This window comes from Protopterus annectens, chromosome 9.part0 (genome assembly GCF_019279795.1).
Source record: "Protopterus annectens isolate FY-2018-M chromosome 9.part0, PAN1.0, whole genome shotgun sequence".
NCBI classification, from domain to species: domain Eukaryota; kingdom Metazoa; phylum Chordata; order Ceratodontiformes; family Protopteridae; genus Protopterus; species Protopterus annectens.
Window position 1 is genome coordinate 429,118,702 of NC_056743.1, and position 24,409 is coordinate 429,143,110.

At 40.2% G+C, this 24,409-nt stretch overlaps 1 protein-coding gene across 1 annotated transcript in view; it reads left to right on the plus strand.

The window, feature by feature from the left end:
* The window catches only part of BMP1 (bone morphogenetic protein 1), a 1,811,822-nt gene that overhangs the window by 1,717,178 nt on the left and 70,235 nt on the right, over positions 1-24,409 (plus strand). Inside the window, exons 15-16 of the mRNA XM_044082969.1 lie at positions 7,152-7,332; positions 18,743-18,868. Of these exons, the coding sequence (XP_043938904.1) occupies positions 7,152-7,332; positions 18,743-18,868 (307 nt within the window). The remainder of the gene's footprint in view (positions 1-7,151; positions 7,333-18,742; positions 18,869-24,409) is intronic.

Here is a 24,409-nt window from a genome sequence, read left to right on the forward strand (position 1 = left end):
AAATACATTGCTGTTGTTTTATGTTATTTTGATGAAGATTTCTCATCATCTTTTATCCCCAAATCTAAACTTCCACTTTATGTATTCCCCCAGTCCTTCCCTTTTCCTTACCTGGACATTTTTTTCGAGTTGCTCTCCAGCCCTGACTACTCTTCAAGTTTATCAAGTTCCTCTAAAACTGCCCCATTAATCCATGCCATGATACTCTTTTATGAGCAGACATTCATCAGCAGAAACATTTGAGAAGATCTGTCCTTCGTTCTGCTAATCTTTCTGTTCTTCTCTTTACTTTCTCATCAATATTAGTGAGCACAAAATATCAAAAACAACCCTGTTCATACAGTCATCCCTGCTTTGTCCATACCTGTCCTCTTACTTTACTTGGAAACTGGTACAAATGACCACTGCTCATAGCTTCAAGTCATACTTAATGGATCCCAAGACTTTTAATCATACAACATTGACTGCACACCTTCACAGTGTGACATTGAATCACACAACCTTGAATTCACACCTTCGTAGTGTGACATTGAGTCACACAACAGTGAATGCACATCTCCGTAGTGTGGCATTGAATCACACAACACTGAATGCACACCTCTGTAGTGTGACAATGAATCACACAACATTAAATGCACACCTCTACAGTGGGACATTCAGTCGCACAATATTGAATGGACACCTCGATAGTGTGGCATTGAATCACACAACATTAAATGCACACCTCTGTAGTGGGATGTTCAGTCACACAATATTGAATGGACACTTCCGTAGTGTGGCATTGAATCACACAACATTGAATGCACACCTCCATAGTGTGACATTGAATCACACAACAGTGAATGCACACCTCTGTAGTGTGACATTGAATCACGCAACATTAAATGCACACCTCTGTAGTGGGATGTTCAGTCACACAATATTGAATGGACACTTCCGTAGTGTGACATTGAGTCAGACAACATTGAATGCACATCTCCGTAGTGTGGCATTGAATCACACAACATTGAATGCACACCTCCATAGTGGGATGTTCAGTCACACAACATTGAATGCACACCTCCATAGTGGGATGCTGCAGCAAACCCACATGTCTTTGTAAACTTTAAGACTGGTGTTCCCACAGGGTAAAGGGCATGGTGACATTCAGAAGAAACAATGGCACCTACAAATTGATAGAATGAAAAGAAACGATATGCTTTTCTGAAAAATAGAGATCGTCTGAACAGATATTCCTTTGGTGCTGTGAGCTATAGTAATGCAGTTCTGGAAACAGAGCTACAATTCATTGGTTCATGTTTAGCTCAGGATAGTAAGAGCCCAGAAGTAATGCTCTCTGTGGGTACAGCTGCATTAAACATATTCATTCTACTCTCAGCTATTCATTGAGGAGAATAAACTCGGCCAGCTTGCTCCAGGACTCAATTCATTCATTCATTGCTCAAAATAAGAAATCTCATTTCATAGATTCAGATGCTTAACACACCAGATCCATCCATCTTACCAGCAAGTCTTTCATCCTTTCAAAACAGTGCTTTGCTAAGCACCAGTTATCAACTATCCCTTTCTCCTTAATAAAACAAGCTTATGTTTTGCACCACTCTTGGAAAGATTTCTTCTCTAACCTCAAGGCTGTTTTTTTTTCTTCTTTTTTTGCCAGTGCCTTAACTTCCATATTCGACACAGAGACTGGGCTACAGTTACTTAGATCCCTTTACTAACACCACATCTGTATGTAGCAGTTGCCAGTAACCCTTGTTTCTATACTGTTCTTTTGAATGTATTATTTAATACCCACTGCCTTACAAAACAGTAACCAGCAGTGTTTGCCAGTTCCTGTCTCCTAAGTTTCCTTACATCCTGAATGCACATATCACCATCCGCCATTTTCTGTTTTAGCTTTTCCTTCTTCTGCATCCATTATTTATGTCTATGTTCCGCTCCAGTTCTGTTTTCTCCTTCGTATCCTGCCTTTTCTTTTTCTGCTCATGGCTTGCTTACACATTCCTGTCTGTATTTTCTTCATTTATGAATAGAGATCACTTAAAAAAAAAACACCATCACACCCCATAAATCTACTTTCACATGCAGTAGCTTTCCTGCTTTTCTTTCCTTTAAGGTACTCCATGTATAATTTGTCTTTCTCTCTTTCATCTACAAAGCTAGTGCTTTTCTTCCCTTCTACCCCTTCATCCACCAAAAATATGTTTTTCTGAAATTTCCCACTTTACAAACCTCCATTTCTCTCATGTTAGTCTCAAATGCTATCACTCCTTCTGTGCTTTAGCTCTATGCTGCCCTTTCTCTTTTCCTATGTTTTCATATTTTTCTTCCTCTACAGTACTTTCATAACATCCCATTATTCTACCCATCCTCTTCATCTTCTTATTTCACCATTCTCCCTCACCCTGCCTTCTTGTCTTGCCACAGTCTTCCATCCTGCCTAATTATTCTCCCATTTTTCTCCATCCTACCTTCATATCCCATCATTCTCTTCCATCCTTACTTTTTATCCTACTATTTTCTGTCCATCCTGTCTTTCTCTTCCATCCTGCCTTCTTATTCCACCATAATTTCCCATCATGTCTTCTTATCCTACCCCTCTCTACCCATCCTGTATTCTTCTCCTACCATTCTCCACCTATCCTGTCATCTTTCCTCTGTATCCTGTCTTTATCCTAATTCTCTCTCCATCCTGTATTCTTATCCTACCATTCTCTATAAACTGTGCCTTCTTGTCCCACCATTCTCCTCAGTCATATCTTCTTATCCCTACATTCTTTCTTCATCCTGTCTTTTCACCCTTCCTTTCTCCATCTATGCTGCCTTCCTGTTTTAATGTTATCACCATCTGATCTTGTCATCCTTCCGTTCTCTTCCATCCTGTTTTATCGCACCATTTTTTCTCTCCAATATGTCTTCTTATCCTTCCTTTCTCCATCATGTCTTCTTTTCCCACCATTCCCTTCCATCTTGTGCTCTTATCCTTCCATTCTCCATCCATCCTGTCTTCTTATCCTTCCTTTCTCCATCATGTCTTCTTTTCCCACCATTCCCTTCCATCTTGTGCTCTTATCCTTCCATCCTCCATCCATCCTGTCTTCCTATCCTTCCTTTCTCCATCATGTCTTCTTTTCCCACCATTCTCTTCCATCTTATCCTTCCATTCTCCATCCATCCTGTCTTATCCTTCCATTCTCCCTACATCCTGGCTTGTTATTCCACCACTCTCCTCCATGCTGTCTTCTTATCCCACTGTTCTTGTTCTCCCCCATCCTGTCTTCCTATCCTACTGTTCTCCCCATCCTCTCTGTCACTTATTAATGAACGATGTGACTCATCATATTCGCAGTCTCATTTACACTTTCAGCTCACTAGTTTACGGATCTATGGATTCTGTAGGACCTTGTACCTGTGCAACAGACAAATGATGATTAAGTAGGAAAACGTTTTCCTGTGCTCACAATAATCGCCTGTGCTTGTCTAATCTAAGTTATGCTTTATTTCTCTTCAGTGAAATTAAGCGTAAAGCATCTTCAAGCTTTCTTCCTCAGCAATACACAGGAATGCGATGCAGTTTAACTTTGATGCATAAGTGTTCTACTCGGAGCAAGTATTAAACTTAATTTCTTGATCCACAACTTCAATTTTTCTGTTAAACTTTCTTGCAATGACAGAATTCCTGGAGGCTGCAACTGGGAACATTTCCGCTGAGAATTCTCTCTCTCTCGCTTTCTGAGCGCATAAGTTTACTTCTGCTAATGCATTTCTCCATTCTAATTTCACATGTCACTGATTGCTTGTTAAAATGCTCTGGAAAAAAAACAAACACATGGAGGATAAGCTTTTAGTTCCAATAAGGTGATTATTCCAGGTAAATCTTCCAGAAAAAAATGTGTGCCATGTGACTTGTAAACTCCATTTAGCTAGGCATCAGCATTTAAATGTACATACCCAATATACTGTACACTGATGCATGGCAGTGATTCAAGGACAGATTGCAGTATGTACTCAGTTATGGATGCATCTTGTACCAGTCTGTGTGTTCCAATTCCAGTTTTCATCCTAGTGTGCAGTATTCATTCATGTTGTATGTTCCTAAGAGTACTGCATGGAGAAACACTTGGGTTGCACAGTGTAAGCTTACATTGGGGTCTGGCTACATATTCAAGTTTAAACTTTTGTGGAGCTAGGATTTATCACTGGACAAGTGGATTAGGTGCTAAAAGGATGGTTCTAGCGTGATGTGACAAGCCATGCTGGGTAGCCTTTAACAAAGGCTGAACATCATCTATGAAAAGAATGCACTGCTTTTGAATACTGTGAGATAGGATGGGTGCTACATGGGGAAGAGGCAGAGAGCAGGAATGCCACAGTTGTATTACTGGTATGACTAACTGTGCATAGAGTTTGCCAAAGGATGTTTGATTAATGAAGCAGTGTTCCCACATGAGGCCTTTCATAATACTGACTGAATGACAGAACTGTGCAAATCCTAAAACTGGTTTGAAAAGCTTTTCTTAACGTTTAAGAGCCAAAAAAGGGGGAAAAAACTTCCATTCCTACAACAGCATCAGTGTTTTAAATGAACTGCAAGTGCAATATTGGCATTCATTTAAGAAGCTGATATTGTACTTTCACACAATCGGCACCTGCCAGTTGCACCCTCTAACATCCTGCCCCCAGGACAGCTGCCCCTTTGCCTTCCCTTTACTTATGTCTCTGGTTAATTTTCCCTGAATGATTCATTACTGGTGTTAATGTTGCCCTGGAGGTTAGTGCTTCATAGCAGAGAGGTGAGATTTGCTGACAACACAGCTGATACCTGCATGTACATTTGAGAGTCATTCATGACCAGAATACATGCACATTTGCTTCTGTCACTGGTGCCAGGAGGTACATAGGACAATTTCAGACGTCTTCTGACTGTACTGACTTCACTTAGGTTACACATCACCCTCCAGTGTTTCTCAAGTGTCGCCATTCAGGTGTATTTTTCTTTATTTTTCAAGCAGCCATCTTTTTTGCTCAGATAGTTGAATTCATGTACTACATGCATAAATGCTTTGGCATGTCCCTTACTGAACTAGGATAAGGACACACATGTTGGAATAGGGAGAACATGCCAAGCAGAGGTGCCTGTTGAAATTTTGTGAACCAAAATTAAGATTCTTAGTGTCATATAGTACTTTTATCTGTTTATTTTATTTTATTTTACATTTTTGACTGGCTGAATGAACTGATCTGAAGACTGTTTTCATGAACAACCCACATTAATGAGGCAAGACAAAATATACATCATTAAAACAGATAAGAACTTTCAAAGCATTCACATGTAATGTTTTCAGTCAAATGCGTTATAAGGAATTCAAATCAAAATAAAGTAGACATAACTATAAAATGTATATAAAATTACAAAAAATGGAAAGTTTTCAAAGTACTGCCATGTAGAGGTTGTAAGGATGCATCATTTCACTGTTCCATTAGAAAGTGATTCACTTTTGTATTAGTGGAACAGTTCAAATGTTTAATAACAGATTGCACTGAACAATATTGGTAACTTTAACTCTCATCTCTAAACCATTTGCAGCAATGTTTGTTTTTTGTACAAACTTTTTGAATTCCAATTTGAAGCTGAATAGTTTGATTTTAGCAAGCAAGCAAATATTCCCTTTTCTCTGAAGTGCACTGATCTTGGCGGTAGTATTTGTAAGTAGTGGGGGAACAAGCTTCCTGCAAAAAAAGTAGTTTTTAAAGAAAACCGCAATAGTCAAGCTTCACTGTTCCCCTTAGTTTCACTGTTTTCCCCCAATAATTCTAGGACCTAAAATTATGGACCTTGTAATTAGAATAGGGAGTCTATTGGTGTAAACACAGTTTTAGGATATACAACAAACAACAGAAGATCAAACATACTTTAAGATGAAAAAAGTTGTCAAATCCGCATTCATGGCAGTAATATGCAGTGTTATTTTTGTGGGTTTGCCCCCTCCCCACAGACAACACCAGTCATGCAGGATGCTTCTGACTCTGCTACGTAGGTTAATGATTCCTCCTCATAGTCATTCCATTTAACAAAGCATTATTTCATCAAATTAACTAACATAAAAATGTAAAGTGATCTTTGATTGCATATCTGATTAAGAACTTAATGGGAGTTGTTGGCAGCTGCATAAAAATACTGAGTTTGCCTAGTGATAAAGCCCCAACTATGCCTTAGGGTCACCCAAGTTTTAATAGTGGCTCAGGCATCTATCAGAACTGGCAGTGGAGGAAGGAAGTGAGAGTCCATCCTGCAGGGAAGGAAGTAGCGGTGCACTAAATGTTCCACTCCTTGAAGTTGAAGCCTAGTGAGCCACCAGTGCTGAGTGCTATCATGGAGGAAATTGAATTCAGAGCACAGAGGCTTGCTTCCCCATGGAAGGCAACACAAAGCAGAGCTTGTAAGAGCTCCTATTGAGGCGGAGGAGGTTCTCTGCAGGAGGAGAGTGTAGTCTATCCTACATGACAAACAAGCTGGCCTGCTGCCTACTAGACAACTCTTGCCACAGCGTGGGTGAGCTGATTGGGATTCCCAGGTTGGAATGGGCTGTAGGGTGTTTCTTGCCTTCCTGTGGATCCGAGGCCTCCAGCTCTCATGGAATGAAAGGTAGAATAGCCATTGTCACCCTGTTGAAACGTCAGCACTCAAAATGCTGAGTGCTGGCACACTTACAAAAAAAAAGATTGAAAATGCAGGTGAGTAGCTAATATCCAACATCACTCTTCTCCTAAAAACCTCCTTACACATCTCCACCCTTCCCAAACTTATATATACTTACCCCAAAATTGTCATATCATAGAGAAGGTATATTCTGAGAAATGTCCCTCTCAGACTTGGTATATGCAAGTCATTTTTTTGATCATTAAGTCTCAGCATTACAGGACTCGTTAATGTAGATCCCACCATTTCAAATGGTTACCTAGCTGTTGAGCTCAGTCCTGTAGGATGATGAAAAAAAGTTACTGAATCAAAATTCCCTGAAAATATTATTAATCCTTCTGTGATGTAGGCTAGTTTAGTAAGTATGAAAACCATTGCTCCATGCATCCACTGTTTGTTCAGAATGTCTTCATATTTTAATATTATCTGTTTCTTCTTTCTACCTCAGGTATGCAAGTATGACTATGTGGAAATACGCAGTGGTCTTTCAGCAGATTCTAAACTGCATGGCAAATTCTGTGGAATGGAAAAGCCAGAGGTCATTACGTCACAGTATAATAACATGAGGATAGAGTTCAAGTCTGACAACACTGTCTCCAAGAAAGGATTCAAAGCAAACTTCTTCTCTGGTAAGCTCTTTGCTGATTTATGCTGCAACAGCAGATTTGTTTCCAGACCATAAAGACACAGAACTCTTTCACTTTACCCACAAACATGTCTAGGGAGAGCACATCATAGCTAGTTGGTAATGGCCACTTCCGTGGCCTGCAGTATTAGCATGTGGCTTCACTCTTGTATTCAGAGGAATTATTTTGCAACTATTCTGTCTAGAATGTTCTGGGCAACTGTAACTCCCTATAAGTATACATACCAGACAGGACCCCAATCCTAATATGACGGCATTGCCCTCAGAATTCAGTAACGTGGATACGTAGTTAGCGTACCAACATCCCCAAATCCACAACTTTACTCTCTAATAATTTTTCACAGCAGTCCTCCACCCCAGTTTCTTATTTCCATGCTTCCCCACATACACACTACAACAAAATGTTTGTAATACTTTTTTTCCTGTGCATAATCTGTGGTTGTCCTGTATAGTAATCTAGCCAAACAGCATGTAAAATTCCTTGTGCTGTGAAAATGCTGGAGCAACCGGTTTCTGACTTCTATATTACTCCAGTAAATGGCACTGTGCCACCACTTTTCTGAATTATCATGTGGACTCACTGTGCCACCACTTTTCTGAATTATTATGGGGACTCATTGTGCCACCACTTTTCTGAATTATCACATGGGCTCAAGATATATTCGTACTGTGTTTTACTGGGGAGAATGTTGGCTGGGAGGCAGAATTCAGCAATGAACAAGGTTCTTACAGTATCAAAAGGGAAAACTGCAAATTTAAAAAAATGCAGCCTTTTCTGTCAGAAGTGTGATTTCACATCCCTTGTGTCTTCAGAACTAGTTCTAAATGATTTAGTGCCGTTACTGCAATAACAGTCATTTAAGGGATCAGATGCAAGAATCACTGGTACACCACATCAAGAAATTAGTACCTTCTCCAAGTGTCTTATGTGACCTACACATGAGTTTTTCATGCTAAGTATCTGTAACTCACAATTGCCCTATAAGACAAACATGGATTATGAAGAAAAGCACTGTGTGTATTTACCAGCAACATGTGAGTGCATTTGTTTCTGTAAGTATCTTTGCATTTACTGTATTTTGAATTCAAAGATACTTAGGAAGTGCCAAGCACAAGTTTTTTTACATTGTGTTGCCTCACAGCAAGAGGTTCTCCCATTTGATTCTCTGCTGGAGCGCCTTCTGTGTGGAGTCTGCATGTCCTCCCCGCTGTCGAGTGGTATTCGAAAGACATGCATAGAATGGGCATGCCTTTGTTGAAGGTTGGGCATTGAGCTGGAACCTTGGCACCTGTAAAAAAAAATCTACTGCCAATCATTAGCAGACTGGAGTTCCGCTGTGGTGACCCCTAACTGGGAAAAGCCAAAAGAAGAAGAAGAACTACTGGTGTGTGCATGGAAAGGCTTCCATGAGACAATGTACTTATTTTTTTATTTTAATAAAGTGTGAAAATTGCAGTGCACTACATTTTATTCGGGTCCATATCATGAAATTGACATCTGAAAATGTCGACTCACATTTGTTCGACATGAAAATGTCGAACTCCAACTTTCCCGAGCAGCCAAATCACAGATTTCTTTCCAAAGGAAAGAAATCGGTTGGCCATTTTGTTACATCTGCCCTTTCTCTGACTGCAGTGTGGTCTCGGAGTTAGAATATTTAGTTAGGGGGGGTGGGGGGCACAGCCCCCCACAGTGGGAGATGTGGGGGGGCACAGCCCCCCACAGTGGGAGATGTGGGGAGGGGTGAAGCCTCCCACTTAAATATGTTTGTTTTTGTGTGGCATTGGTTTTTAGCCAACCGATTTCTTTCCATTGGAAAGACATCAGTGATTTGGACATTCGAGTATGTTAGTGTTTGACATTTTCGTGTCAAACAAATGTGAGTCAAAATTTTGAAATGTCGATTGCGTGATATAGACCCTTTTATTCATCTATTTATTTTTTCTCTGATTATCAGTTCTCACTTTATCCTAATATGTCTGCTAGTAGAATAAAACAGGAAATCAGAAAATCAGTGAATGAAGTAAATCGGTACCCTGCTTATGGTAATCCCACCCTCTCACACACTAACAGGACATGACTTAGGGCAGAGGTGGTTAAGAGTGACAGAGCCAACTAAGTACAGCACCATTTTAGATTTAGCAATTGAAAGGAAGTCGGTGTGTCTCACAAACCAGTAGATTGATATACATTATTGTAATCATAGATATTTCTCAGTAATAATTATAGTGACATGTTTTACTTTGCTGCTGGCATTGGATGACACACCACCTCTTCCTGATCATTTAAATAACACACTAGTTTATTTCTGTCTGCTGCTGCTGTTAATTTTATGACCCCCCTTCCTAGATCGCTAAATGCATTACTCTAATCGTTACTGGGATCAGGGAGAGGGGGTTCTCAGTGACAACATCACACTGTTTTATTTATTTATTTATTTTACATTTGTTTATCTGGAAAATCCAACTGGATGCATCTCCATTTTCAGCAGAGGCCCTGGGAGAAAAGCTCTAGAAAGCAGAGTACAAATACATTAGAAATAATAGAAACATTTAGAGATAAGTATAATATGCAGTTTTCAGTAGGGTGACAAACATGGATAAAACATAGTAGACTATATAAAAATCATGCGGCTTCAATTTCAGACAGTAATACATGGAGTTATGGGCTAAGCCCCTTCAAGAATTCGTACACTTATTAGAGTATAAGATTGAAATGCTTAGGGAGCTTTGGATATATTTGGTAGGTTCTTTATGTTTATAATGACAGCAGCAGATTAAAATGCATTATTGTAATCATTATCACAACTGGGGAGAAGAGGGCATGTCTCACAATTACAGCAGCAGATTGAAATGCATTATTGTAATTGTTATCACAGTTGTGGAGGAGAGGGCATGTCTCAAAATTACAGCAGCAGATTGAAATGCATTATTGTAATCATTATCACAGTTGGGGAGGAGAGGGCATGTCTCACAATTACAGCAGCAGATTGAAATGCATTATTCTAATCGTTATCAAAGTTGGGGAGAAGAGGGCATGTCTCACAATTACAGCAGCAGATTGAAATGCATTATTGTAATCGTTATCACAGTTGGGGAGGAGAGGGCATGTCTCACAATTACAGCAGCAGATTGAAATGCATTATTGTAATCGTTATCACAGTTGGGGAGGAGAGGACATGTCTCACAATTACAGCAGCAGATTGAAATGCATTATTCTAATCGTTATCACAGTTGGGGAGAAGAGGGCATGTCTCACAATTACAGCAGTAGATTGAAATGCATTATTGTAATCGTTATCACAGTTGGAGAGGAGAGGGCATGTCTCACAATTACAGCAGCAGATTGAAATGCATTATTGTAATCGTTATCACAGTTTGGGAGAAGAGAGTGTGTCTCACAATTACAGCAGCATATTGAAATGTATTATTGCAATCGTTATCACAGTTGGGGAGAAGAGGGCATGTCTCAAATACAGCAGCAGATTGAAATGCATTATTGTAATCGTTATCACAGTTGGGGAGGAGAGGGCATGTCTCAATTACAGCAGCAGATTGAAATGCATTATTGTAATTGTTATCACAGTTGGAGAGAAGAGAGCATGTCTCACAATAACAGCAGCAGATTGAAATGCATTATTGTAATCGTTATCACAGTTGGGGAGAAGAGGGCATGTCTCACAATTACAGCAGCAGATTGAAATGCATTATTGTAATCGTTATCACAGTTTGGGAGGAGAGGGCATGTCTCACAATTACAGCAGCAGATTGAAATGCATTATTCTAATCGTTATCACAGTTGGGGAGAAGCGGGCATGTCTCACAATTACAGCAGCAGATTGAAATGCATTATTGTAATCGTTATCACAGTTGGGGAGGAGAGGGCATGTCTCACAATTACAGCAGCATATTGAAATGCATTATTGTAATCGTTATCACAGTTGGGGAGGAGAGGGCATGTCTCACAATTACAGCAGCAGATTGAAATGCATTATTCTAATCGTTATCACAGTTGGGGAGAAGAGGGCATGTCTCACAATTACAGCAGCAGATTGAAATGCATTATTGTAATCGTTATCACAGTTGGGGAGGAGAGGGCATGTCTCACAATTACAGCAGCATATTGAAATGCATTATTGCAATCGTTATCACAGTTGGGGAGAAGAGGGCATGTCTCAAAATTACAGCAGCAGATTGAAATGCATTATTGTAATCGTTATCACAGTTGGGGAGAGGAGGGCATGTCTCAATTACAACAGCAGATTGAAATGCATTATTGTAATCATTATCACAGTTGGGGAGAAGAGGGCATGTCTCACAGTAACAGCAGCAGATTGAAATGCATTATTGTAATCATTATCACAACTGGGGAGAAGAGGGCATGTCTCACAATTACAGCAGCAGATTGAAATGCATTATTGTAATCGTTATCACAGTTGGGGAGAAGAGGGCATGTCTCACAATTACAGCAGCAGACTGAAATGCATTATTCTAATCGTTATCACAGTTGGGGAGAAGAGGGCATGTCTCACAGTAACAGCAGCAGATTGAAATGCATTATTGTAATCGTTATCACAGTTGGGGAGAAGAGGGCATGTCTCACAATTACAGCAGCAGATTGAAATGCATTATTGTAATCGTTATCACAGTTGGGGAGAAGAGGGCATGTCTCACAATTACAGCAGCAGATTGAAATGCATTATTGTAATCAAGTTATCACAGTTGGGGAGAAGAGGGCATGTCTCACAATTACAGCAGCAGATTGAAATGCATTATTGTAATCGTTATCACAGTTGGGGAGAAGAGGGCATGTCTCACAATTACAGCAGCAGATTGAAATGCATTATTGTAATCGTTATCACAGTTGGGGAGAAGAGGGCATGTCTTACAATTGCAGCAGCAGATTGAAATGCATTATTGTAATCTTTATCACAGTTTGGGAGAAGAGAGTGTGTCTCACAATTACAGCAGCGGATTGAAATGCATTATTATAATCGTTATCACAGTTGGGGAGAAGAGGGCATGTCTCACAATTACAGCAGCAGATTGAAATGCATTATTGCAATCATTATCACAGTTGGGGAGAAGAGGACATGTCTCACAATTACAGCAGCAGATTGAAATGCATTATTGTAATCATTATCACAGTTGGGGAGAAGAGGGCATGTCTCACAATTACAGCAGCAGATTGAATCTGCTACTGTCATTGTCTGATACCCTTTCCCCCTAATGGACTGCCAATATTTCCAGGTGCTGCTCTCAGTGTGTGATAACCCCTTCCCTCAGCTTAATCGCAATAATTTTTAAAGTAAAATATTTAGTGATTAGTGAATAGGAGTATTAAAATGACAGCAGCAAATTTACCTCTTTGTTTCAATTAGGGAAGGAAGTTAACAACAGACTGAAATACATTACTGCTGTCAAATTATTTAATATACTTTCTTCCTGGTCATAGAGGGGACTGCAAAAGCAAGAGCAGTACACATAAATATTAAAGATATATATTCTTATCTTCTTGAATGTTCTTACTGGCAGGATATCGGATTCTTTACTTAATTACCATAGTACTTGTGCCTAAGCTGAACCCATTGTTTAAGCATAATTTGTTGGCCTACGTTTTTAACTTGCACAAGAATGTATACTGTGTGTGTGTGTGTGTGTGTGTGTGTGTGTGTGTGTGTGTGTGTGTGTGTGTGTGTGTGTGTGTGTGTGTGCGTGTGTTGTCTTGTGACCGTTCAGACCCATAGTGTCAGGTAAAGGCCGGATCATGTAACCAATCTCTAGTTTTATAGAAAAGAAGTTAAGGCCAGTTCTCAGTGTACAAAGCCAGGTGTTAAGAGATACCCAACAATTTCTAGTGATTTGTACGAGTCCACAAATTAGTTGGATTTTGATGGGAAGTATTTCCTAGTGAGTTAGGATGCTGTGTCTCGTCACATGTATCCCACATGATAGTGGCATTACCATGGTGAAGGAGTTTTTAACAAGTAAGAGTGACTATGATGTAATAACCATTGACTTGATATGTTTATTCTTAGCGAATGTATTAGACAACAGTGTTCTTATGTATAGTGAGCATCTATTTTTACAGAAGATTGTCGTAGCTTTGGGCACCGGTTGTGCCAATAGCAACGCCAATACTGTTATGGCCCAGTGGGAGGAGAAGTATGTTTTCAGCTCTGTCTTTTCATCCTATATCACATTTTACAGATGGTTTGTAGGCGACCTTTTTTAGGTTTGGAGTGGAATAGATGAACAACTGGCTGAATTTATATGTTTTCTGAATAGTACAGTGTCATTTTTGTCGTTTACACACAAGTTTTCAGTAAGAGAGGGATTTTTTAAGATGTCAAGATTTTTGTTAATCCCTTGGGTTATTTAGCTACTACTTTGTATAGGAGAACTTGTAGGAAGAATACGCTGTTGCAACGCAACAGTATGCATGCTGGACATGTTTTTAAAAATGTTATTAAGGGACAGTGTATGCGCCTCTCTAGGCTGAATAACTAGGATACCTTATATGAGAGGGATATTAATTGTTTTAAGCAGGAATTACTTGACAGAGGTTATAAGAAGAAGGAAGTGGATGATGCAGTTTGTTTTACCAAAGAGGATAGGAGAGGGAGGGGTTAACCTGTTTTACTCGTAGGATACTTTCAGTTAATGAAAGAAACATGTCCTATGTCTCTCCTTTACACTAGTGATGTGAATGAAATTATAAAAATTATTAAGAATAATTGGTCTGTTTTACATCTTGACCATGATATTCATTCTATTGTGGTAAACAACCCAGATTTAGCTTTAAGAATTAGAAGTCTCTAAAGAGACACTTGTGTTATAAAAATTCTACACGTCAGGAGAGATGTGGTTAATGGACCCACGATGTGTTGTTGTTCTAGATGCAATGTTTGCACATTTATAGACCCTTATGCAGATTTTGTTCATCCCATTACAAATAAGAAATATTATTTTAGAGTTACTGCTGATTGTTGCAGCAGGAATTTGGTTTATTTAACCAAGTGCACGGCCTGCAACTGTTTTTATATAGGCAAGGCCAATAGGTCTTTGCTAGAAAGAATGAGAGAACATGTGTATAGTATGAACAGGTCTGATGAACACAATGCCTAAGCCAAACATTATGATGAATGTGGACAAGAACATATGTTTGGGTTTAGGGTAGTAGAGATGGTGAATCCTAATATTCGGGGTGATGATTTCAGAAATTTTACTGAAGAACAAGAGTTATCATTGATTATTAAACTGCAGGCAGATAGACTTCCTGGCATCAATGAGAGAGCCTGTATTAAACAGGCTTTGAAAACCAGAGGTCTCTTTAAATGAATGTGGATTGTTTTATTGGAAATGTGTTTTTATTGGTTAGTTGTGTTTACGACTCATGATGGATGTACTATATAATTTACTTGATTTTGTGACTTGTCTGAAGAAGCACATCTGTTGTGTGAAAGCACTTACTTTGTTGCATTGTTATTAAATTTGAGTTTTTTATGGTTACAGTTGAGTTTTGGTGGTTTTATATTCAGTTATTTTATTCTTTGGTTAATTGGCACCATTTATTCTGGAGGGTTTACTTATTTGCTGCTCATATATGAATATAGATTTTATTATTATTATTATTATTATTATTATTATTATTATTATTATTATTAATAATAATAATGTTTATTGACTTCCAGAACTGGTTTTACCTGCAGTCACAGTCTTTTAAATATAGCTGCATCAAATCACTGTGGTTCTTACTTCTGGGTGGCATCAGTGTTTTCAGAGAAGAACATTATTAGTTATTACTGGAATTTCACTGTAACAGATACTATTGTAAAATTCAGTGACAATTTTCATTTAAAACCACTGACATTTGTGAAATGTCCAACTGTTTTCCAACATTTCTAATTTGCAGGATACATTGCAGTGAGGAGGAATGCTTGTGGTTTTCATTATGAAACTAGATAACATCTGCAGTACCAAACTTGTCATTGTAATACCAACATCTTTACTAGTTGAAAGAAAAAGCCTTCCTGTTTGACCTTTGTACTGGTAAAAATATTGACTTCTATAGCCAGCAGTGTGTCTTGAGTAGACACTGCAGCTTTATAAAAACTGAGGTTTGCTGTCCATCTGCCAAAACTGTGGAAGGTGCAGTTAGAAAGAGAAAAAATCCAGTCATCCCAGCACCGCAAAAAAGGGTTTCCAAAAGTACAGTTTAAAAGCTAAAAGATTTTCCTTAGAGCATTTTTTTGTTGTTTTATTTGTGATATCCATGAAAAAATTCAACAAAAGCATGTTTTCAGTTAATGTTTATTCATGTATCCTATAGAATAAATATACAAAAAGCCAGCTACCTTGTACAAGTTAAATCCCCTCTTGTTAAATCTATAAAATCTCTTTATAGCTCACCCCCATCACTATCCTGCTTGTTAAGATACAGAATAACTTTCCCTCACCTTATCCCATAACCTCTGTATCCTCTCTCTTTTTTCTTTTCTTTTCTTATCCTTCTGAGCTGGTAACATCCTTCTGTAGATTTTACTTTTTTCTGTTGCTGTCCCTCTTCCAACCCCTTGAAATGATGCTCCTCTTCCATCATTCTAATTAAATTAAGTGCACTTTCTTTTCCCATCTCCACCTCGCTCTTTACCTCCGCATAACCAAAAGAACACATTTAAATTCCCTTCAGATTGGTTTATTTAGTCAATCTCCAGTCTTCAACTACCATATCCCTTAAACCCTTAATGATGTACACAACCTCCTCACCACATTTCCAACATGTTGCATTCACTAGTTTCCTCAGATTAAAAATGTAATGGGGTCCAGTGCTGTCTGTGCATCCAGTGAATGCTGAGATTAAAAATGTAATGGGGTCCAGTGCCGTCTATGCATCCTGTGATGTAATGGGGTCCAGTGCCATCTATGCATCCAGTGATGTAATGGAGTCCAGTGCCGCCCATGCATCCAGTGATGTAATGGGTTCCAGTGCCATCTGTGCATCCAGTGAATGCACTGATCTGACCAAAATGGTACTGACCACAGTGACACCAAGGTTAAAAAATCTCTTTTCAACTGTCTCTTGGAGGAATCCTTTGCCTCACTGGTGCTTCACATCTGTCTCAATTGCTTCATGCTGTGGCACTTTTCTGAAATGTTAAGCTTTTTATATAAAGCCCCCCATCTGCAGTCTCCATCCCAATCCTTAACTCTTGCCCCTGGTACCTCTGCATCATTGTCTGCAGTGATTTGTAAAAGACCTTTCCTCACTAACTCACCAAGTGTTTATGGCATTCTTCACCTGCTGGGAAAGAAATTCATACATTCTGCTTTCTTCAGTCCATACTTGCACCTAAAACTGTCCCATTCCAAGAAAGCTAGGTATCTCTTATCTTCCTCCAACTGTATAAAATATCCTGTAATTTCAGAATTCTGTCTTTCCCACTTTCCAGTTAATAGGTCGAACCTCAGTTCTAACTTCATTATTGAGCCAAACTGGCTGCTTCATTAAACTAAAAATAAAGCTTACTACATCCCAAATTCTTAATATAGCCTTCAGGATATTTTCCCTTAGCTTCTTATGTACTCCCCATCCTCACCCCCCTCTTAGGAATCTCTAAAATCTTTCACCTTCCTTCATCTTCTCCCAAAACATTTGCTGCAAAGGTTGCAACTACATACAACTGCAAATCTGGTATTGCCCAGCCCCCATATTTTCTAGCCTGCTTAATCCTCCTATGGCAGTGTTAAAACTTTATTACTCCATGCAAATGTAACACAGTATGTTTGGATTCTGTGGTTGCACGTGTCTCCCCTTTCAACAGGAAGGTTATAAAACTAGTATAGAACCCTTGGAAGAACCATAATTCATGTTGCATTAATCCTCCCTACCAAGCTAACCATTTTGCTCCATCCCTCCGTCCTCCCTCCCTCCATCCATCCATCCTTCCCTCCCTCCCTCCATCCATCTATCCATCCTTCCCTCCCTCCATCCATCCCTCCCCCCTCCCTTCATCCATCCTTCAATCCATCCATCCAACCATCCCTCCATACGTCCATCCACTGGCTGAGGCATCTGATAGAGCAGTTCTCCACAACTGAATTTTATAGTGTCACCTGTTGTTTCTTTAGCTCTTATCCGAAAATACTTCAGCATACATTTCTTCAGGATCATTCTTCAGTTACAGTACATGCAACTTTACCTGTCCTAAGGAGAGCTGTCCTGCCCAGTTACATCGCAGACATAAAGGTTTTTTTTGAATTCTTCAAGAATTTATGGAGATATTTAACATGGCTGATACTAGCATGCAGTCATCTGTAAAAAAAAAAAAAAAAATAATTTAAAAAAGTTCCCTTCACCATCCATTCCTCTCAAAAACGTCTTCATTTTCTGACACTAGTACAACTATGAAGAACTAGGAACGATTTGTTGGCTGCCTTTATATCTGAGATTACTGTTTGCTTTATCTCAACTTTTCTTACCTGAGTTTGCTCTTATTAGTCAATTGTTCTAATTTCATGCATCCTTATGTTATGTTGTGTTGTGTTAATTTGTTTTTGAATTTGTTAACCAGGATAGAGCACTGATCCCAATGTAACTATTTCACTCTCAGTCTGGAGGTGAGTACTATATACAGAGTGAATTTTAGCAGATTTATATCTAAGCTAACAGTTTTATGTGTGTTTTATAGTCATGTTTCCATTTCCTTAATTTAAAATTCATCTTTCTTTTCTGCAAAGCTGTCCTGAAAGAGGCACAATGCCTCTGGTTTGAGTGGCAAAGTGTGTTTGGCTGCCCCCACCCCCTTACATCCACATTGATAGTAACTTCCACACTGAATTCGGCACTTGCAGACATTCCACCCTGTCCCCCCTTCCTTCCCATTTTTATCTTCAAGATTACCTCTAGTTTGCACTTCTGGTGGCTTGTTTAGTCTAGACTGTCTGAACTTTTCTCAGGGCCACACTTCTTTCCTAAACTCACCATGTTTTCATTTTACAGATATTTATTTCTATTTTAGGAGAAAGTGCTTGTGTAGTTGTGCATGTGTTTTGACTAAGTAAAGTGTGGTGTTTAAACATTGTCACTGCATAGAGAGATGTGGTCAGTTTGTGATTTTGTTTCCTTCTCATTTACAGGGTCTATGTCAGGTGATGTGTGTGTGCCTTGTGTTTGCTATTATTTGCATGTAGTTTTACAGTATGTTGCTTAGAAGAGCATTACTAAATTAGTGGCTGAATGGAGTAGAACCGTAATGTGTCAGGTAAAGTGTTAACTACATAACATCCATGAGCCATTACTGAGAAAGGAAAGAAATGAACTGTAGCTGCATAGATCAGTGAGAAAGTCGACTCTGAACATTGTCTTTCGTTTTATTTCCTTGTCATTTCCAGACAAAGACGAGTGCTCTAAGGAGAACGGTGGATGCCAGCACGAATGTGTCAACACATACGGCAGTTACGTGTGTCAGTGTCGCAGCGGCTTTGTGTTACATGACAACAAGCACGACTGTAAAGAAGGTATGATCCTCCACCGTGATGTGTTTGGGCCTTCAGTGCCTTTATTTTAGAAGCTGCAATGATTTTTATAACACAAACAATTTACGTAAAATGCTTAATGGCATTTTAGGTATGAAAGGCAGGGGACTGACAGTAAATTAGTTGCCATGACATGCCTTGAAGTATTAGTGCCAGAAGGTGACATTACCCAGGTAGAAAGCAAGAAAAGAGATTAAAAAATAGCAGGATAAAATGCTGGCCAAATTGGGTAAACCTGCCTGTTATTGTAATGCTTTTTGTACTGGACCTCTAAAAGGCATTGTGTGTACATTTGTGTTTCTGTAGTTGTATAGTACAGTTGTGTACACTTACCATAAATGTAGATGTTCGAGTGTATTCACTGTTGCAGTCATTACATTTGGGGTTATCTGCTTGCAGTAGCCCTCAGTCGGCCTGATTAACAAAGTCTTGGGTCCTGCTGTCTCATCTTCCATGACGTCAGGTAGTCAGGGGTATAAAACATGCAGCCGATGCCATTACATCAGTTTTTCTTGCCCCAGATGTCAGGTGTCCCCCTAATGGGAAGTAATTAAATATATATATATATATATATATATATATATATATATATATATATATATATATACACACACACACACACACAAGGTTACACCTCCAACAAAAAAGCGAATACACCAAAACGCTTTTAAGCATAGTAAAGGAGAGTAAAGGTATAGACAAAAGAAGTCAGGGGGCTGGGGGGGGGGGTTAACCAGGACTGCAACAGTGACTACACTAGAACATCTACATTTATGGTACGTGTACACAACTGTTCTATGTTCTTCATGTTTCACTTTTGCAGTCATCATATTTGGGTAGATTCCCAAAGCTAAGGATGGGAGGAGGCATTTAGATAGCATTAGGACCAGCTATGAGGCCCTGCAAGACTGCAGTGGCAAAGCCAGCTCTGGGTTTAGAGATTTAGAGAAAATTGGTAAATGGTAATGCATGGTGAAAGTATGTACAGAACTCCAGGTAGCAGTGTCTAGGATGTACCTGGCAGGTACACCTCTGAGAAAGGCTGTAGAGGTAGATGCAGCCCTGGTTGAATGGGGTCTAATCCCTTGTGGGATAGGTTTTCCATGGTGCTTATAGCAGAAATGAATGCAGTGGCCTATCCATTTAGAAATGGTTTGCTTTGAAATAGCCTTCCCCTCTGGCCCTGCAGCAAATGCCACCAGCAGTTGTTCAGATTTCCTTTGAGGTTTAGTCCTGTCCAAATAAAATCTAAGTTGTCTGTGCACATCTAAGGAGTGCAGTATCTGTTCCCCTTTGTTCTGTGGATTAGAAAAGAAGGTAGGCAAATGAATGGATTGATTAAGAGCCACACTGGATACTACCTTGGACATGAAAGAGGGATTGGCCCTGAGGGAAACCCTGTCCGCATGAAAGATGATGAAAGGCTCCACTACCATAAGGGCCTGTAATTCAGATACCCTTCTTGCTGAAGTGATTGCTAAAAAGTAAGGCTGTTTTCCAAGAAAGGAATTTTAACTCTGCACTTGCAGCTGGCTCAAAAGGAGGAAGAGTGAGTTTTTCCAATACAAAGTTGAGGTCCCAGGCTGGAGTTGGGGCTATCCTGGGTGGTCTTAAGTTTATGACCCCTCTGAGGAACTGCTTGAGCAATGGGTGAGAGAAGAGGGGTGGTTCTGTGTTATAATGAGCTGAAATGGCTGAGCCATGAATTTTGATGGAGGAAAAGGAAAGGCCCTTGTGAAGCATCTCAGTTAAGTATTGAAGAATCTGAGGTACATTGGGCTCTGCTGTGCCCATCCCTTGAATTTGGTTCCAGGCATGGAATCTTTTCCATTTTTCAGCATAAGATTTTCTAGTACTAGGCCTCCTTGCCTCCAAAATGACATCCAGCACTTGTTTACTGAGGGATGGTAGCAGAGAGATTAGATAATTAGCCAGGCTGCCAGGTTCAGGGTTTGAAGCTGAGGTTGCAGAATCCGGTTCTCCTGTTGTGACAACAGGGAGGGGGTCTGAGGCAGATGCCATGGAGACAGCAGTGACCCACTGCACAAAAGGGGGTACCAGTGTTGACGTAGCCAGTCTGGTGCAATCATTATCGTCCTTGGTTTGTCCTGTTTGATCTTTAGTAGTACCTTGGGTAGGAGAGGCAGAGGAGGAAAGGCATAAACTGATAGGTTTTTCCAGCTGAAGGACAGAGCATCCACTTTCCAAGCTTGTTTGTGGGGAGTCCTTGTGCAGTATTTGTCCAATTTGTAGTTCTGGGGGGAGGCAGACAGGTCTGTATCTGGGCTCCCCCATTTGTTTGTCAACATGTTGAAAGTCTTTGGTTTCAGTTTTCACTCATGTGGCTCCATGAGATTTCTGTTTAGTTCATCTGCCAGTGTATTTAGTTTTGTGGCAGGAATTGAGACTGTAGATGCACTTGGTAGCTTAAGGCTGTGTTCCACAGAGCCATGGCTAGTCTGCAGAGGGGGTACGAATGGGTGCCCCCCTGCTTGTTTATGTACCACATAACAGTGGTGCTGTCCGTCTTTACCATTAATTGTCCTGAAAGAATGTAGTCCTTGAAGGCTGTCAGAACATTCTGTACAGCTAACATTTCTTTTTGATTGATATGCAGGCGCATTTGACTTGGGTTCCATTTGCCCTGAATGCTCTTCCCTGCCAGGTGAGCCCCCCCATGCATGGTCTGATGCATCTGTTGTTAGGGTTTGGGCGGCAGGGGATAGAGTGAATGGTAGTCCCTTGTTTTGGTGGCAGGCCTCTGCCCACCATAGGAACTCTAACCACAGGCAAGTTATGATAGGAATCATTGCTTCTAGGTACTGAGAATGTTGACACCATAGGCTATTTTTAGATACCATTGTAGTTTCCTCATATGCAGTCTTACATATGGCATTAGTAGAATGCAGGAGGCCATGAACCCCAAGGCTTGCAGTATTTGCCTTGCAGATAGCAGGGTTTTTGTGGCCATTAGTTTGAAGTAAGTTGTCAAATGAATTTGCTTCTCTGGCGTGAGGAAAGTCATCTGGGAAGTTGTATTCAAGCTTGCTCCCAGGAATGTAATTTGTTGACAGGGTACCAGATGTGATTTTTTTTCGTTTATGGTGTACCCCAGACAAGTTAGCACCTTTTGTACAAATGCCAGATGATTCAGAAGTATGTCCTGGCTTTCTGCCTGAATTAGACAATCGTCCAGGTATGGGTATATTTGAATATTTCTTTGCCTGCAAAATGCAATGACTGGAGCTAGGCACTTTGTAAATACCCTGGGCACAGTAGATAAGCCAAAGGACAGTGCAGAGAACTGATAGTGCAAGTAGCCTGCTTTGAAGCGTAGGTATTTTCTGCAAGATTCCCTGATTGGGATGTGCAGGTAGGCTTCCTTTAAATCCAGTGTTGCCAACCAGGCATCTTTGCCTAGCATAGGAAGCAACTGGTGAAGAGTTAGCATCTTGAATTTTGGAATCACCAAAAAGGTGTTTAAGGTAGAAAGGTCCAGGATAGGATGCCATGAGTTGTCTTTTCTGGGTATCAGAAAGCGTCTTGAGTAAAAACCTTGTCCCTTTTCCTCTTCTGGTACAGTTTGAATAGCCTTTATGCTTAAGAGAGAGAGTACTTGCTTTTGAGCCTCTGCCTACTGATTTGGGGGTAGATCTGGCCAACGGTTTGTGGTTGGTAACATGTGGAAGTGAAATCTGCAACCTTGGGAAACTATATTTAAAACCCATTTGTCCTGGGTAATGAGTTCCCAGATTTTTGCCTACAGAGCAATCTTTCCTCCTAAAGGAGCAGTCAGTTGAGAAGTGCTTGGAAGTTTTAAAGTTAAGTCATTGAGACAGTTTACCATGGGGAGGAGTCTTACTACTCCCTGATTTGGAAGTGGGAGCCCCCCACTGCTTAGTCCTGTGCGTACCCTGGGTCTGAAGCCTGGGTGTTCTGCTGGATCTGGGTTTGGACTGAGAAGACTTGGAAGAGGCAGGAAAGGACCAATTCTTAGAGGGCCAATGCCTACTAAATCTTGGAGGCTGTACTTTCAGGAAATCTAACAGTTTGCATAAATTTAGCTTTTTCCTCCATCTTTTTAAGAACTACTTCTGTTTGTTGCCAAACAGGCGGTCCTGATTTAAGGGCACATCCAGTAATTTAGCTTTAACATGATCTGGCAAGGATTGCTCCTTAAGCCAAGCATGCCTTCTAAGTACAGACCCAGTGACAGCAGCCCTGCAAGATGCCTCTACTGAATCAAAACCACATTGCAAAGTATGTTTTCCAACCTGTTCAGCAGAATGCATTAAATCCTTATTTTCAGCACAATCAGGAATCAACATAATTTTCTGTTTAAGCAGTCCAGTAATATGCTGCTGATACGTTAACATATGAAACTGGCAGTTTAAGGCCCTAATGGCCAAGGTTGCAGAAGTGTATACCTTCTTTCCCCATCTATCCAGCACCCTGGAGTCTCTATCAGAGGGGGTAGGATTTTTGGCAGTAGTAGCCTTAATGCCCTTGGGTCCCTGTGAAATGGTCTCAGGATCCGCAGTGGGATTTTTAAAAAGGAACTTGTGAGAGTCAGGAACCCTGTAATATCTATTCATTTTTCTGAGAGCACGAGGAGTCAAGGACCAAGCTAGATTCCAAAAAGGCATCTACAATGTCCATTACAGGAGGGATAGCTAAAGGCCTGTGCTGGGGCAGGAGTAAGAAATCCCTAAGCCTCTTTTTAGAGTCAGAGTAATCCTGGCTTTCCCAATGAAAATGCTCCCTAAGAGTATGCAAGGTTTCACCAAAAGAGAAAACCTCTGGGGGGGGGGGGAGCAGAGGGAATAGAGTCCTTTGCATCAGAATCCTCATAGGGTAGATGAGGGTAAATCCTGGTCATCCGAGAAAACAGAAATTTCAGAATCCTGGTCATTAAGTATCATAAGCAAATTCAGTCCTACGTCTCTTAGAGGGGGAAGGTTGGCTTCCCCTGATTAAAGTAATAAGGTCTTCAGCCATACTTATCATTTGTTTTTTAGGCATAGAGGCCTGACCATGCAGTCTGGGCTTCAGTTTTCTAGTCATGGTTTGAGATTTAGGCCTTGAAGAAGAAGATGGCATCAGTTTAATATGCAAGTCAGTAGGCCTGAATACACCCTCAGAAAGCGGTGCCTGCACAGTGGCTCTGGACCCATCCAAGATAGAGACATCCGCAGGTTCCATGTTTGAAGCATCTCACGGCAGACAAGACTCCAAATGGGTCTCAGTAGAGGCCTGCGAATCTGAAGTAGCAGGTATAAGGGGCTGCGAAAGTGCCTCACTGAGTACCGGCGAACTGGCGACTGGCTTAGGAGAAGCATAACCAGCAGCTTTGGACATAGGCGGCCTTGTCTCTGTCTTTATCTTTTTTTCATAATGTCGGCAATCGGATGGCTTACCGAAGACATATCTGGATATTTAAACCGAATGCCAAAATATTTAGAAGTGTAAATATACCAATGATGAATAGTTAGTTACTTAAATAAGGCACAAAACCGACAGCAA